The sequence below is a fragment of the Elaeis guineensis genome, chromosome 13, assembly GCF_000442705.2.
Source record: "Elaeis guineensis isolate ETL-2024a chromosome 13, EG11, whole genome shotgun sequence".
Lineage (NCBI taxonomy): Eukaryota > Viridiplantae > Streptophyta > Magnoliopsida > Arecales > Arecaceae > Elaeis > Elaeis guineensis.
The window spans coordinates 6,350,712-6,367,616 of record NC_026005.2 but is presented as its reverse complement, the minus strand read 5'-3'; the positions used below and the strand labels follow the sequence as shown (position 1 = coordinate 6,367,616).

General features: G+C 39.6%; 1 protein-coding gene and 1 pseudogene across 2 annotated transcripts; both read right to left on the bottom strand.

Moving 5' to 3' along the window:
• Positions 1–577: 577 nt before the first annotated feature.
• LOC105056815 (tobamovirus multiplication protein 1) lies at positions 578–15,640 on the bottom strand. 2 transcript variants are annotated; one of them, XM_010939138.4, is made up of 12 exons: positions 15,367–15,637; positions 11,953–12,043; positions 11,816–11,868; positions 5,961–6,053; positions 5,804–5,875; positions 5,644–5,716; positions 5,348–5,393; positions 5,184–5,247; positions 1,520–1,573; positions 1,177–1,254; positions 998–1,103; positions 578–901 (listed from the first exon to the last, which is right to left on the bottom strand). In XM_010939138.4, exons 1-11 carry the CDS (start codon positions 15,526–15,528, stop codon positions 1,011–1,013), a joined length of 879 nt encoding a protein of 292 aa, XP_010937440.1. In that variant the 5' UTR covers positions 15,529–15,637; the 3' UTR covers positions 578–901; positions 998–1,010. The 2 variants fall into 2 exon arrangements, with proteins under 2 accessions (XP_010937440.1, XP_029123861.1); XM_029268028.2 differs by lacking the exon at positions 5,961–6,053 and having other exon boundaries at positions 15,367–15,640.
• LOC140853252 (uncharacterized tatC-like protein ymf16) lies at positions 12,052–15,359 on the bottom strand (annotated as a pseudogene).
• Positions 15,641–16,905: the final 1,265 nt, after the last annotated feature.

The following is a 16,905-nucleotide window of genomic DNA, read 5'->3' as shown; positions in this document are numbered from 1 at the left end:
CTACATAGAGATATTGAAAAACATACTTTTTGTGATATTAAAAAAAAAATTACTTGTTCATTAGTTCCATAGCGTTTTGGGCAAATATCAGTGTCATTCGTTAGTGACTGCTATTTCCTGTAATGATGGCACCGAATAGCGATCTTGATGGAGGTTTGTTATACCGAGATAATGACATTAATAAAAATGGAACTTACAAGGGCATAATAATTTTGATATAAACATAATCTCATGGCCCTTAAAAGCTTGTAAACATCAGTCACCACCATTAAGTGGGCAATAGGAGCCAAGGTCCCTACACAGATGCATCTACTCCAAAATCTACAACTGCTGCATTATTCAAACCTCACATTATAGATGGAAGCAGTTCCTACTACCAATCAACAATCCAACTGTGTATTGTAAGCTCATATCAAATTTGAGAAGTGAGGTAGCAGAACAAAAGGCAGCCCATAATACAAGAAATCACTGCTTGACATATTCAACTGTAACGACTAAAAACTGAGCTTTCTCATCACACAAATGCTTAATCAAGATCTTAATGTAATGTTAAGTAAAAAACAAAAGGTACCGCTGATGAAAACTGAAAAAACTAATGCAAGAAAATTCTTGCATTTATTTCCGCATCTGAAAAAATTAAGGTGCATTTGGTGCCTTGGTATTGACAATTACATTCTTAAAAGTCATATTCTTTTGGAACATTTTATTTACTATGATTACTCACTTAAGGTTCCTAATAAACAAAAGAGGCGATTTTGCTAAGTTTTAAATTAGCTCACCCATAAAATTTTTAAAAAAAAAAATGCCACAGATTAGCCGGGTGCAAAAATGATCATGTTGCATCTAACTGGTTCCACCAGCGCCATGACAGCCAAATGAGTGCCTGAGACCCAATTCCTGACTAGAAAACAACATAGAAAAGCAAAACAGCAACTTAGATTGGTGGATTTCTATTCTCTGATAGATCAAAATCACTTACCGAAATAATATCCCTCACCCCGACAAAACTCTCAATTGATGGGGTGGTACCGATCTGAAATTCGCTTTGGGGGCAGCTTCCGAAGGATGAATAGTACTAGAGCTGATGGGAGGATCTCGACCAGCTGAAAACATAGATATAAAATTATTGTGTTTGTGGAAAGTTGATGTAAAATGGCAAAAAGATCACTGATTTACCATGTAATAGATTAAATTCAGAATCGGATGATCGAGGACGTCAAGGTCAGCATCCTTGTCAAATGCAGAAAGGGCAACCTGGGACCAACTCAAAAACTTATTCAGGTAGAAATAATAATCTAGGTAAACTATAATATCAATATGGCTATGGATGCTATGACTGTCAAGAATGGTTGCACCATATAGGCTGTAAGATGGAAGTAAGCATCTGGCAGCCAAGACCACCGGTGCTCCATGAATAACTAATGAGAACTCTTACAACATGCATCCCATAGGACCAGGCATTTTCAGCTGATTCTGAATAAAAGTATGGAAGAGGGAAATTAGAAAGTGGAGATCTTACCACAAAGCACCGTATCAAGAAACATGTGCAGCATATGGTAGTCACAGAACCAACCTGCCAAAAGAATGACCTTCATAAATCACTATCATAATCAACCAAACAACTGAATACCTTGCTGATGAAAATATCTTCATATTAACAGCTAAACCGCAAATCAGTTTTTCTGAGATTCTTTGGATTTTCTTATTTATATTAACTAGTTCACACTTCACAGTTTGTTCAATCAAGTATCATAATTTAAATTTCAAAAATTGTATTAGCATGATGCTGAGCTCTAGATAGAGAGAAACGAACCTCTATAGCAAGGCTCTCACAGCAAAACCAGATGAAGAGATGAACATGAACCTGATCGATTAGGGAATCAATAGCCTGAGGAGTGTGGTTAAGGTCTGCTGAATGATTAGAATCTTCAGGCTGGACCCAGGAAAAGTCAATACATGTCTGACCCACACCCAACCCCTCTTTTCTTTATTTTATTTTTTGGCTATGCTGGACCAAGCTCAAATCAAGCCTTGCTCTGACTTCTTCAAAGTCCAAGCATAAAAATGTGTTAAATTCATGCAAGCTTCAAGTATAGAAACCAGGACCATGGACCTGATAGCTGATTCTGAATCTTCTGTCATGTGGTTGTCTCAAGCTACAGCATGTGGTTTGCATTTCTCTAAAGTCAGTCACCAGGATGGGAAACTGTGGCAAGAAGGATGGTTTTTATGCCATGCTACGAGAATTGTATTCTCTTGAGGTTACTGCAAGAAGTATATTGGTGGTTATGTAAGTAGGATCCATAAGGTCTGGGATTTTAATAGTTTAAACTCTTGGTTTTCACTCACTTTGTTGAGTTCGCTACTGGTGTATTGGTGGTTACGTAAGTGGGATGCATAAGTTCTGGGATATTAATAGTTAAAACACTTGGTTTTCGCTCACTTCTTTGAGTTCCATGACATACGGCTAGAGTTCCATGCAAACAAACAGACTCAAAAGCATTAACTAAGAGGATCTGACATTTATGCATTTTTTAAAAATCCATAGTCAAATTGAGGATCTGAGCCTCATTTACCAACTCAATCAAATCCTCCATTATCGAGCTTCCATGAGTCTCAAACCCATCAGAAGAATAAACTTGTGAACCCATATACTGGGGTCACTCTATCCTCTTGTCTTCTAGAAGTCTGTAGGTGTTGCCCATACAGCAAAATTTATAAACTCTACTACTTCAAAACTCATACTTCAAAACCCTTTACTTTATACAAGCATCACATTCAGGGTACAGTCAGTGTGGGGGTCCATGTCTCCCTACTCCATGGCCCTCCAACTCAGTTCCACTCTCAAATCCCTCCAACTCCCAACAAACTGCTGATGGGAAACTCAAGCAAGCACCAAACCTCCCTTTTCTATCATCCGTTAGTCTTTTTGCCTCCTTGGCTCCATTGTTCACACAGATTGGATGCCAAATTTCCAAAGGCAGGAGGTGAAAACACTTGCTGAAGTTTACTCCCAAGGCTTAAGCTTCAGAGAAGCAAGGCAGCTCATTATTCAAAAATCTATGCTTACATCCTGACTGCAAGCTGCATGCTGCTTTTTCTATGTCCTCCTCATTCTTCTTTTCTGGTAATTATTCCGAGTTCAAAACTCCCAGATTTTTAATATGTGGATGGACAGATAAGGATACTGGAGCACTTCCAACTACCCTTCAAAAATTGGGAAATAGGTTTATATAAGTTTTTCCCCTTCTCTATCAATTTCACACTGCTTTATATGATATTAGAGATGCTTTAGTTACCTTTTTTTCGAATATTAGTTTACTGTCTTTTTAACCAGCTTTGGGGTGTAACTCATTTCACATATTATAGTTTCTTATTTGTTTGATGATATGATTAATTTCGTGAAACGGGTCTGGTTTTATTTGATAAAGGTTAAGTTTTCTATTTTTGTCTATATGAGTGGCTGGAATTAATGTGAAGTCGTGAACCATGATGCATTTACCTTTTCTTAAATCATTTTTCATCATATGTATTAATGACAAGACAAATACGAGAAAGTCTTAACTCTTCACACACCCCCACCCTCTCAACAACAACCCAAAAAAGATAGAAATCCTACCTCCATCCTAATCCAGTTTCACCAAGCAATGCCTCCAACAATTCCAACTCCCAATCTAATTCCCTCCACATAAAAATTCTTATCAGATCTAATAAGAATTTTGAAGAGACGACTAATACTAAGTTACTAACAATCAAGGTCCATCAGACCGATACGGGGGCTTATACCAGCAGGAGACTAGTTTGGTATGACATGGGTCCGTACTACGCCATGCTGGGATGTACTTAAATAGGGGGAGAGAGGAGGAGAAAAGGAAAGAGGGGGAGAGAGGGAGGGAGAGGGAGGAGGAAGGGAGGGGAAGAGAGAGGGAGAGGGAGCGGGAGAGAAAACTAGGGCCCTAATCCTGGAAGAAGTGAAGGAGGGAAGAGAAGAAGGGAAGAGAAAAGGGGTGGGGGGTGGGAGGGAGGGAGAGAGAGAGAGAGGCATGCCTGGGTTTGGCTATGATCGAGGGATATCACCATCGGTGTCAATCAATGGGAGCGTCGGTGTCGCCATCATAGGTGGAGCCTTCGGTCGGGTCCTGTTGAGCTTCAAAGCTCTGATAATGAGGGAAGGAGAGGGTGAGAGACATGGAGGGGGAGAGAGAGATGTCGTCGAAACCTTTGAAGGAGCCATACGGAGGAGGGGGGCTTGGGGTTACTTAAGGGAGCGAACTGTCCCAACCATGCGAATTGTCCCAGTTCTTGACCATTTGGTTCAGGATGGTTTTGCATGTGGTAGCCAACAATTCACCCGCTATGGGAGATGACAATGAGTATCAGATCACAAATCCATTTCAATGTTATTTAGCAACTTGCACCCAGAAAAGTATCTTTTTTTTGAGAGGGAGAAACTATGAAAGGATAACCATTCCAAAGCTACAGCGTATTTTTTAGTACAAGGTATACATCATGCATTAGTATCCTTGTCTGTAACTGAATCCAGGGAAAATTCTGAATAATGACCACACAAGTGCATAAATCCATATGCAAGATTTACATAAGCTAAAACATACTACATAAACATACAAAAGATCTAAACTACAGCCAGATGTGGATATGACAATTGACATGGTCAGATTACCTATTGGCATATGCTATTTGCAGTGAATGCACGTTTTCTAACTTAGTCCTAACATACCCCTAATGCAACATAATCAGACATGATTAACTTCTTACCTTGAAGCCTCTAAGCCTGACACAAGGAACTAGCCTCACAAAAAATACAAATAATGCACTTTGTTTTTCCTATTTTATAATAATAATATGAGCATTTCATGCCTTAAAAATTATAAGAGAATAAGCAAAAGTTGAATGAGAGGATGGTAACACATCCCTACTTCATAAAGATAAAAGTTCTTACTAGGAACTAAAATGATGAGCTCCTCGAATCTATGGACCACCGATACAAATAGAAGACATAGACTCTGATAAAATTCTCACCACATGCGAAAGGGCAGAGCCTAGAGATAATCTGCTATGCTTTTGCTTTTACTTTTGATAGATAGAAAGGTGCTCATGTTCATAATAATGCCAAAAGAGAAAAAAAGGAAGCAAATTAAGGTAATTATACAGATTGACACTACCTCATTCAGCTTTTTTTGGCGACCCTTAGATTCAATCGGGAAGCGTCTCAGCATAAAAAACAGCCTTCAATCATATGAGAGTCTAAATGAGACCATAGCTAGAAAGATCAGGTCAAAATGTCAATCTTGGATAGTTCAAAAGATTAATATATAAGAACCAATACCTCCCACCATATATCAAGAATCCCAAAGCAGCAGAGAACGAAACAACTGCAACAAAAGCATTGCAGTAAACCATATAATCATCTCAGTGCATCCACAGTTACTTAAAAATAATAATAATAATAAACAACTATCAAGAGAGCCTCTTATCTCTATGTTTTTTTTTTGTGAAGTCATTTAATCAGAAATGAGTAATCCAAAAAACCAGATAACTAAACAATGAATAAAAGAAAGGCAAAAATTTAAAGATTTAACTGAGAATTCATATCAAACTAGATATGCTATTATTTATCATTACTTGCCAAAAAGAGTTTAGCAGCTTCAATCGCAGCAGGCTTAGGACTTATTTGGACATATATCCAAATGCAAATCTGAAAAAATAAAAAAAAAAAGGAAAGGTAAGTTAATTCAAGCTTGTATGCTTCAGAACTTTTTTTTTCCTGAACATTCCCGTTTACCTGTATGACATATACAGTCCCATTGATTATCATATATGAAGGCTTGAGCTTATCAGTTGGAAGGCTCCTAGCCTGAATGCAAATATAAAATGATCAGAAATAGCTCTTCCATCAATTCTAACTAGGAAATATCATGTAAAAAATAAGATAAAACTACCTGATGATATATCTCTGCCCAAAATAACACTAGTAGAGTGTAGGTTGAGAAGAACAGAAGACCAGGAAGATCTAGAAGTGCCATTTCAAGAGCCTAAACCAATAAGATATTTTGGCATATTAAGTTTTAAAGGGAAGTACAGAAGGCAATTGAAAATTGACTTGTAAATATGACGACAAGCTATTGAATAGCTCAAGTGACTTCATGTCTAATTGAGAGGTGATGTGCATGAATCTAGTTTCTTGTCTCATTCTAGTACTAAAAGTGGACGAAGTCACTGTTCCATGAAATGACCAAAAAGGAAGCAACCAAACATATTGCTGACTTCTTTCACCTCTGACAAGATCAGGTTGATCATCTGCCTTTTTGGACAAGCAATCATATGCATGGTTAAGTGTTGGAATGCTATATAACACATGGGGAATACCTCTATGACTAAGATGGTACACTGAGCTTGTGAAAATCCATGCACAAAATGAGACAAAAATTGACATGTGATACAAACTCATGATACAATGGACTGCTACACCTATTTTCTGATAATAACATACTCAGGCCTTCATAGCAATTATCTACTTGCAGCAAAATATGAAATCATAATCACATAGTTAAATTAAATCATAAAATACAATCTTATTGATTAATGTAATCCTCATGGATCTGCAAATCATCTGAAATTGGTACCTTATGGAACTAATTTATCTCTTCAGTTATGACATATGGCACCAAGGATACAGTCCAGAAACCATTATATAACTGGAAAACACTAAGTCAATACTGGAAAAGAGATGCCTTCACAAAATTAAGACAAATTGGAGTTTTTAGCACCACAGTCCTTGCAATCAATGTCACATGGGTATCATGATTTTAGATATCAATAGTTTGTCGCACTCATTTGTTTTCACTTTCTGACATGATACTTATTTTCTTCTCCTGTATTTTTTGTGTTGGTTATAAATAATCTCATTTGTCGAAGATCTGATGCTATTGTAATGCAACAAACAGCACAGAAGAGGCTCAGCATCAAAAGGGAATGGAGGTGACATGAGAGTTCTTGCAGCTCATGACACCTTAGTTTTCTTTTCCGCCGAGATTATTTAACTGAAACTGGAGATGGTTGATAAGTATCCTCCTTCCATAGGCTCTAAGATGAAGTAAAGTGTGGCCTCAAACACTGTGTTTGCTTCTTGTTCCGACACACATTGTTTAGCTTTAGAAAACTTACTTCGTCTGCCTCAACATCTTCTAAAAGACACAAGAATCCATTCTAATGGTGATTTCCTCAAATTATCTGTCATGCCTTGAACCCAACACCCGGGGTAGCCACGCGACACAGCCGCACACTCCATAGGGCAAGGCCCTAAAGAATATGCAAGGCCTTAAAATCCGTTACAACCTCAATATCCGTGAACACTAATGATCTCAAGTCATAATAAAATAACCCATATTAACAAATAACAAAACTTATATAATTTACAAAACTCAATTAACAAAACTTATATAATTTACAAAACTTATATAATTTACAAAACTCAATTACCCAACTAGTATTGATGATGCTTATCTATTCAATCCTTTCAACTATGATTCCAACCATAGCTAAGTATATGCATCCTATAACTCTAAAAAAAGAACGAGAAGAAGGAGGTGTGAGCTTTACAGCCTAGTAAGAATCCCCAAACACACACACCAATATAATAATATAATTCAAAAATAATAGATAAACACTATCAAAGAGAATATAAACCACAAAATCTCATATCAAGTATCCAATATAACTCAATACCGATATGCGCAAAAATATGCATCATTTACCATTAAATATCCATCTTATTCAAAAGCAATATACTAGCAAAATCCTTTTACTTAATTATGGTTTCATATGTCTTATGATCCATATCTCATTAACATAATCCAGACCAATCAACAGTTATCTTCAAGGTGTTGGACTAACCACGATCACACTCCAGCTTGTGACTAGCAAACTCAAGTATCATGTTTCTGCCCATGGTGGGGCTATCCAAAGCATCATATTCCAGCACATGGTGCACTATCCACAATACCATGTTTTCACAGTGCCATATTTTGCCCATGATGACGCTATTTTTAATTTAACGTGACTAGTCCAAATATCCCTTATCAATTTATTAAATCTCAACCATACCAAGAAAATACCACATAATATTATATTCCTTTCAAGATTTTCAATAGCTGGTATTATAATCCAAACCATCTGAAAAGCCATCAACATTTGATACAAGCATATAATAAAGAAAATATAAGTAATCATATCGGCAATCACATATCCATCATAATACAGACCATGCAATGCATAAGTAAACGTATGTGTATGTATGTGTGTGTGTGTGTCATCATGTCCAAGGACTCTTATCCCTATTAAAGATGAACTTAATACACAAGTATCAATCCACACCCTGATTTATGAATCGGGGTGTCAAGAAAACTGCTCAAAATTCTCTTGTCCAAAGGATTGTTCTTTTACAAAACCTACCTCAATATGAAAATAAAAACCATAAGGTGGAAATCATTTATCTAAAACCCTCTGCTAGGGTTCACCAGGGGTCTACCGTCAAGTACTTGAATCCCTCTTCCGCAAATCCCATGATCCACAGAGAGAAAAAGAAGAGCGGGAAAGGTAGAGGAGAAGAGAAAAAAAGTCTCTTCTTCTTCAAAACAGGGGACCTTTCCCCATTTTTCTCTCTTCCTCTCAAACATGTCAGTGGAAACCAATGGTTGGCAACCCTCAATGACATCCAACAGTGAAGAGGCAACAACCTCAATGGCAACCACAGCTGGCGGTGGTCAAAGAAACAAGGGAAAAAAAGCACGAAATAGGATAGACCTTGTTTATGTCCAAATCTAGCAGCTTGCCAATCTAAATCTAGGGCTAGCAAAATATGACCCGACCCACCAACCCGATCCGTGTTCGATCCACCATAAACAGATTTGGATTTAGGCTAAACGGGTTTGGGTCATAAATGGGTCGACCCGTTTAACCCGTTTAATAATTGGATCGGATTTGGATTTTAGATATCGGACTCATTTAATCCGTTTAACCCGTTTAATATCCAGGTCGGATTGAGTCAGATAACTCATTTAACCTATTTAACTTGTTTAACCTATTTCTGACCCATTTAACCCGACCTGTTTAACCTATTTAACCTATTTAAGACCCGTTTAACCTGTTTAAAATCTGTTTAACATGTTTCTGACCTATTTAACCCGAACTATTTAACATGTTTAACCCATTTAACATGTTTAATCCGTCTAACCTGTTTAACCCATTTAATCCATTTAACCTAGTTAATCCATTTAACCTAATTTGACCTATCTAATAAATAGATTAAACGGATCGGATTACCTATTTAATAAACAGGTCGGATTCAGATTTGAATTTTTGACCCATTTAATAAATAGGTCGGGTTTGGGTTGACAATTTTATGACCCGATTTGTTTATGATCCGATCCGACCCGATTGCCACCCCTATTTAAATCCAAGCGACGGCGATGCCCAAACCAGAAAGAAAGAAGAAGAAAGGTTTAGCAACCTTACCTTCGTAGCTGGCAAAATCTTGCACCTAAGATGCCGATGAACTCCTCCATAAAAGGAACTAGAAATCCAGCTTAGTCGAGAGACCTCAAACCCAAATTCTAGAGGAAGGGATAAAGGACTCTTTTATAGGCAAAATCAGGAATTCTACAAGGACTTTGGGCAATCGATGGGTCCATTTTCCCACCGGACTCAAAGAAGATGAGTCCACTTTCCATCAGACTTAGAGAAGATGGGTGACTCATATTAGGAGTCGTCTTCCTCCCCTTCCCCAACTCAAGTGCGAGGTGCATGAGTTCTTTTTTTCCTAATTGGGGCCATTGTTAACACTAGGTCAGTCAACTGACCAAGTGTAGCTTCATTGTCAAGCAGCTGAAGAATCAGGCCTCACATTATCAACACAAGCAAATAAAGTAATCACCACCACACTGAAAGTTTCCATATCCTAGGTATGCTAGTTCCATGATTTCCATTAAAGCTTCGCATAGTGTCAATTGGACTGTCATATTAGTTAGCATCATTGTAAGCAACAGAAATATAGAAATCAAAAGAGTGTCAATGCCATCTACCAAGGTTCGTTATGTTGGAACTAGACCATATGCCGAGTGGCTAGCAGTACAGTTCGACACGCCAGTGTACCATTCCATAGCGGGCCCAAACCGACACGATAAAGAAAGCGAGGGAGAGGGAGAATCAGGGAGAGAAAAAGAGAGAGATAGGAGAAGGGAAGGAGAGGGAGATGACAGAAACACTGGTGGTGGTCGCCAGAGGGTGATGGAGGCTCCCAAAGGAGCGAGGAACTCCAAACCAAGAGAGAAAATGGGAGGGAGAGAGAGAAGGTAAGGGAGGGAGGGGGAGGGGGAGGGGGAGGGGGAGGGGGATGAGGAGGGAAGGAGAAGGAGGAGGTGGGGATGATGGCGGTGGCCGTCGGTGGGCTGTAGAGGCCCGATTCCTCACCCCTGCCTTCCATCGATCATGATTTTATTTTTTTTTGATCGACCTCGCTTAAGTGAAGTTAACAATAGATTTGCCGGCTCACTGTTTGTTGGCAAAATAAAAAAATCTTAGTAAAGTCGGCAATGATATTACCCACTTCACCCGATACCTAGAACAAAATTGAAATGGGAGCTTCCTCCCCAGTTTAGATTAGCCAACTCCGGCCTCCACAAGCCTCGACGGACCTCCGATGGGCCTCTGGAGGCTCGATCTCCCTCTCCCCTCTCCTTCCATCTTGTCTCTATCTCTCTCTTTTCCTTCTCTTCCTTCTCCCTCCCCCCTCCTTGCTGGCTCTCCAACGAGCACAGCAGCCCTCCAACCGCCTCGACCAGCAACCAAAGGATTCCTCTCCCTCGTCCTTTCCTTCCCCTCTCTCTCTTTTCCTCTCTTTCCTTCCCCCTCCTGCTGGTGTTCAGAATTTTATACCGAAACCATACTGATGGGCTGCTAGTACGGTTTAGGATGTTTTGAACCATCCGGTTCGGGATAGTTCAGCGAGTGCTGCCATCTACAAACTGACTGATATTCAAGCTTCTTCATTTTCCCCACAAGAGGACTTTCTTGCCAAAATCTTAGATACAAGGAAGCTAGACAGAAAATAAATCGCATGGAAACAGCTACTTTCAATAATCTTTACCTCTCTTTGGAATAGTATGCGCCGATCTATATTTAATGGGATTCTACAACCTCAACGTCAATCTTTGCATCAAAATATAAGCCCAAACCAAAGTAACATAGTAAAGAAAGTTGGACCATATATGGGCCTGCTCAACTTCTCTAGCAAAGATTCAAGAATTGATCACTGATCCAGGAACTTAAAGGAAAATAATAAAGCTCAATTTCTTCACAAGCAGGATGCACATATATCCCAGGTCCTCCTATCAATATCTACTCTTATGTTAATTTATATTAATCTATCAAGGCTTTGTCATCAGCTAACCAGCCTGATCCATGTGCTGCCCTAAAATGATTCATACAAATACATTAAAACTTATGAATGAATAAACACTTTATACCAACAGCTTAATAAAACGACACATGAGAACACATTAAGAATAAGGAGGAGATTTCGTGGCCCTTCAACAAAAGGAAAAAGAATAAGATTCTCATTTACTGTGACATAGAGAAATGAAACCATACACAAACATTGCAGCTATAAATATAGATTTTGACCAGAAAATTCTTATCAGTGCTACTAAACTAAGCAGCAGTATGATTAAATTTTATGTGAAACAGACTCATACAAACAGTAGAAGTGTGACAGGCTCAACCAAGAAGAAGCACTTACTTTTGATTTGAGAAGAAATACACTGTGGTAGAAGCCAAAAAGAATTGCACGCACTGCATTCATACAGCAATACTTAGTATGTAGAAGAAAATTGAAATCAGGGAAACATATTTAAAGGTATCCAAACTTGTTCTTACATCCATTCACAACAAAATTCATGAGGTGAAAAAGCTTTTGTGTTGTCCATCCATATTCTGGTACCCTTAGCTGAATGCGGATGAGTTGCACCTGGTAGAAAGGATATCAAGAATATCAATCATGATGGTAGCATCAATATGTTGAATTGTAATTGAATCCCTCATATTTGCTACCTGGAGAAGTGTGTTGAGATATGTACTACAAATATTACAATCAAACAGAAAAGAAAATAGAGCAGATATATTGGTACTTTTTACATTAGTTATGTTACAATCACTCAGGTCAAGAATGACTACAGTCTCAAAATAACAAGGATTTTAATGGAAACAACCTATCAGTCTCTCATAAGTCATGCATTTATCATGATCAAGCTAGAAACTCATGCACTATAATGTGACCTATAACATCTCTGACAGTGCTATACTTACCAAAGATTTTCATCAATATCTGATCTATGGTAGAGAGCATACTCAAGTCAATAAAGTAAATTTCAGGTTTCTTGACATGATTTTTGCAGTTTGCCACCTATATGCTCTTATTTTTCCTGCTGATGAGGTGCATGTCCTGAATATGAAGCTTATTCCTAACTACTGCAATTGCTTTTTGGCCTACAAATGAACTTTTCTAAGGCTACCTTGATTTATCTTGGAGAAAGGTTGGCCATGGCAGTGAAATAGCTAAAATTCTTAGCTGCAAAGAGGGTTCTTCCCCATCAAATATTTGGTTCCTTCTTCGAGGCCCAAGTTTTGGAAGCCCAACTTTTGATACTTTACAACAGTGACCAGATACCTATATTATGGATAACCCATATGTTGGTCTAGAATTGCTAAGGAATTCATTAATAATTACTTTTGTCAATTAGGGGGGCTATTATAATTTTGTTTTTTTTTGGTTGATCAAGCCACTTGCACGCATTCTACTTGTCCAGCCTTCTCCACGAACTTGTACAATCAATGCCACAGAGATAGCCAACTCGATTATTGAAGAAATAGGGAAATGGGCTATGATTTGGCACCAGATATTCAAAGGTGTGGACAGAGCAGCTGCAAAAAGGGGAAAACCACCAAAAAACAATGATTGATCATGGACGTTTCCACAGAAATACCCTTTGGTTCTAGCAAATAGTAGGTGTGTGCAAGCATACCAACAGAGTGAACAAATACAAACAGTTAACATAATATGGTTATAGATCTTAGTTTGTAACTTGATCGTGAGGGAATTTGTTGACGTATAAAAGTGCCAAACATTGGGAACTACCCAGGGAGGAGTTAGGAGTTAGGAATAAGAACAAGGAGAAGCAAGAACCACTTAAATGGAGGATATTGTATTTCATCCTTTGTTCCCTATAGCAACTGGGGATCGAAACACATCTAAAATTTGATATTAAGGGAAAGACGAAGCAAGAGCTCCCTATGCCATAGATGCCATAAATTATGACCATCCAATGTTGTTAGGCCATATTACATCAATATTGCATAAATATTCACATTCCCAATCTTTGGTATCTGAAAGCATGATTTTCCCATCAGACTGTCTCACGATTACATTTTAATGTCAAGTGATAGTTTTTCTACCATCCCAACCTTGAGGCTAAGTCCGAGCTGTTCTAATCCCTGACTTGGGTAGGACTAGGCCCTAAGGTACTATTTTACTTGGCTCTGTTAAGCTTTTTGCTCAGCATTTTATTAGTCTCTCATTGGACACAAATTCTTGGCATGTATCCCAGAGGCCCTATAGAAGGCCTGCCCTATTTAGGGTCAAAATCATCCAAAAGTTCCTTCTCAAGAGCACAAAAATGAAGGCTCGCCCATACAAAGTGACCGGATAATTGGTTCAAATTAGAGAAAGTGGAGTCTTGACAATGTCCAAATGGGTTAACAACTGAGCATAGTGTAATCAGGGGTGTTTCTTGCACCTACTTTCTGGCTAGTTTCTCAGATCTGTAGTTTTCTGGCGTGTTTAGTTAGAATAATCCATACCATAATGGACCTTGCATCATTCTTTCTATGAAGGGCTTTAATTGGGAAGGACCAGTGATTTCAAATCTAGTTTTCACTTAAATAGTTTACTTCATAGTTCTTGTTTCTCCTCATCTTTCTTATAGTCGCTGACAGGGCAGATACCCTTAGACTAAGTATATCCTTGTTCAAGTGAAAGAACCCACTTACAAGCATATCTCTTAGAGAGCGTGTCTAATTGGCTATGACAGGCAGGTTGTAGCAGAGTTCTCGTACTTCTATAGGATCAAATACGAAAAATCAAGTTTTACATCAGCATCAAATACGAAAAATCAAGTTTTACATCAGCGACCATTGTCCACCAGCGACAGGAGTATAGCACAATCCAGATCTCACACCAGTATCTTCATATGGAGGACTAGAAACCTTCAATTGTGTGGCTAGAAGACCATCAGGTTGGAAAGGTAGGTTTCTCTCCATTATGGTAGAGGGTCGCTCTTATTAATTCTTTTCCTCTCGAGCTCACTTTTGTGTCATCCCTTTTCTAGGCCCCAACAGGGTGATCCGAAGGACCAGAAGATCATAAAGCTCTTCAATTGGTCTAGGAATGCTTTTATTAGGATCAGCAAGCGAAGAAAAAATCAAAGAAGAAAGGTGGTCTAGGTATTGAAAACCTAAGGTAAAAAATAAAAAATTGTTTCGATAGCTGAAAGGGGCTGTTTTGGATTCCTTGTCATTAGGCGCCTCAAAACATCCAAAAGTTCAATTTTGCCTGCCCACTCCCGAGTAATCCCGCATCTGGTAAACTAAAAGGGATAGAAAAAAATGAGAAGAAGAGGAAGAAGAGAAGAAACCTCCTTCCGGATCAAAACTTCTAGGCCATAAAACTTGAATCTGATGAAAAAGCGATGGCTGGAAAGGTCCAATTTTGATTACACACAGGCAGCAAAACAGAAAGAGTGGACTAAAAGAAACCTTCTTCTTGAAGAAAAACAACGTTCTCGGGGTAAAAAAAAAAACTTGAATCTGATCCAGAGGCGCCGCCATTAATCGAAAAAGGTGGCGCGAAAAGGTCCAACTTCGATTACCCACAGACAGTAAAACAGAGAGAGAGCGGACCAAAAGAAGCCTCCTTCAGGATCAAAAACTACATTTTGGGCAACAAAATTTGAATGCCAACACAAGGCGCTTCGATTCCTCATAGTGACGGCTGGAAAAGGTCCGACTTCGATTCCCCACAGTCAATAGAACAGGAAGAGAGGACAACAAGACGCCTCTTTTCTATCGTAGACGACATTTTGGGCAAACAGATTCGAATCCCAGCACAAGGCGCCTCGATTCACCCAATGAGATAGCCCGAACCTCCCTTCCTCTCACCTCAACAACTAATGCATCCGCACTAACACAAACAAAGAGCGAAATGTAGAGGAAGAGAAGCGGAGAATGGCGTGTTACCAGAGCGACGAGGGAAACGAGGGAGTAGGCGGCACAGAGGGCGTAGAAGATGCCGCGCTGCCACTCCTCCGAGCCGTCGATCTCGTCCCACCACGCGATCCCATTCCTCCGCCCCATTCCCTCCAGGCCGTAGTACTCCACCACCGTCCTCAGCGCCAGCATCGAGCTCGCTCCAGACTTCACCTCTTCTCCTCCACAGATCCGAGAAAGACAAGAGGGAACCACAGAGAGAGAGCCACGTGGGGACGCAAGAGAGCGACAGCGAGGTGCGGGACGAGTGGACGTGGCGAGAGCTACCGCTGGATGGGCGTTGGTACATCCGCCAGCGCATTGGATGGGCGCATCGCTGAGGGTTGGGGATGTCGTCGGGAACTCGCTCGCTTGCTTGCCTCCTTTGGGCTCGGGCAGGGGTCCGGGGGATCTTGAGGACGCTCGTTTGGTACCATCATATGGTTTCGGCTGTCCTGCAGCATGTTATTGATGCGTAGTAGATTTTGTGGTGGGGCCCGTTATATGACAGAAGATCCCATGATAATTCATAAGCCACGTGATTATGCCCCGACAACTTACGCAATTACATTAAAGGGGAAATCAAAATTTTTTTGAAACGGCAAACATCGCAGATTCATGACATCACGTATCTACAATGTAAAGTTTCATATATCCTACATCTAATAATGTAGTTGATTCCCTTTACGATTGAATCATTCTCATATAAAAAAATATATTAAAAAAAATTACTATAGATTTGTTGAGGATTGGATTCACACAGACCCAATCTACGTCAATCAAAAAAAAAAAATCAGTTTGCCTTGATTATGTCACATCAGGTGGTCCTCTTTACAGAACTCATTATATTTTAAAAATAATTAAAAAACATACAGTAACCTTCCATCCATTTATTTAATATTATATATATATATATATATATATATGATGGTTGGATTAGACCTGGTTTTCCGATAGGGTTGAGTTAAACTTGAGGTCTAGGTTGGGTCCCTGGTCGGTGTCGGCATCATCAGTTTGGGTTAGGGATAGAGTTTGGCCGATGGAGAGGGGGCGGCGGAGGATGGTGAGGACCTTAAATGGTGAGGGTTCAGGTTAGGAGGATCGAGGTGCAGCCGGGAGGTCGAGGGCCGACATCGGTAAGGGTTTGGTTTTCATCCATGAGAGTGGCGATGACAATGGGTTAGGGTTTGAGATTATGATCGGTGTTAGGGTTTTGGAGATGGAGGTTCGATCGTCGGTAGAAGAAGCCAGGAGTAGTAGAAGAAAAAGAAAAAAAAAAGAAAATGTGGTGTTGGATCCAAGACCCATGGAAGGGGGGAAGAGGGATGAGATGATAGAAGGTATCAAAGGCGGAGAACCCAAAAAGGAGCCAGTATCGTCGCATCTTCCTGGCGACACGATTCATCAATGGGAGTTTGCTTTAACCTACTCAGCACACATCATCGATCGATGGAATCGACACAAAACAACGAGATCCGACAAGCGTGATGTCTCGGGTGCAGATCCGATAGGTGGTCGCAGGGCGACGAA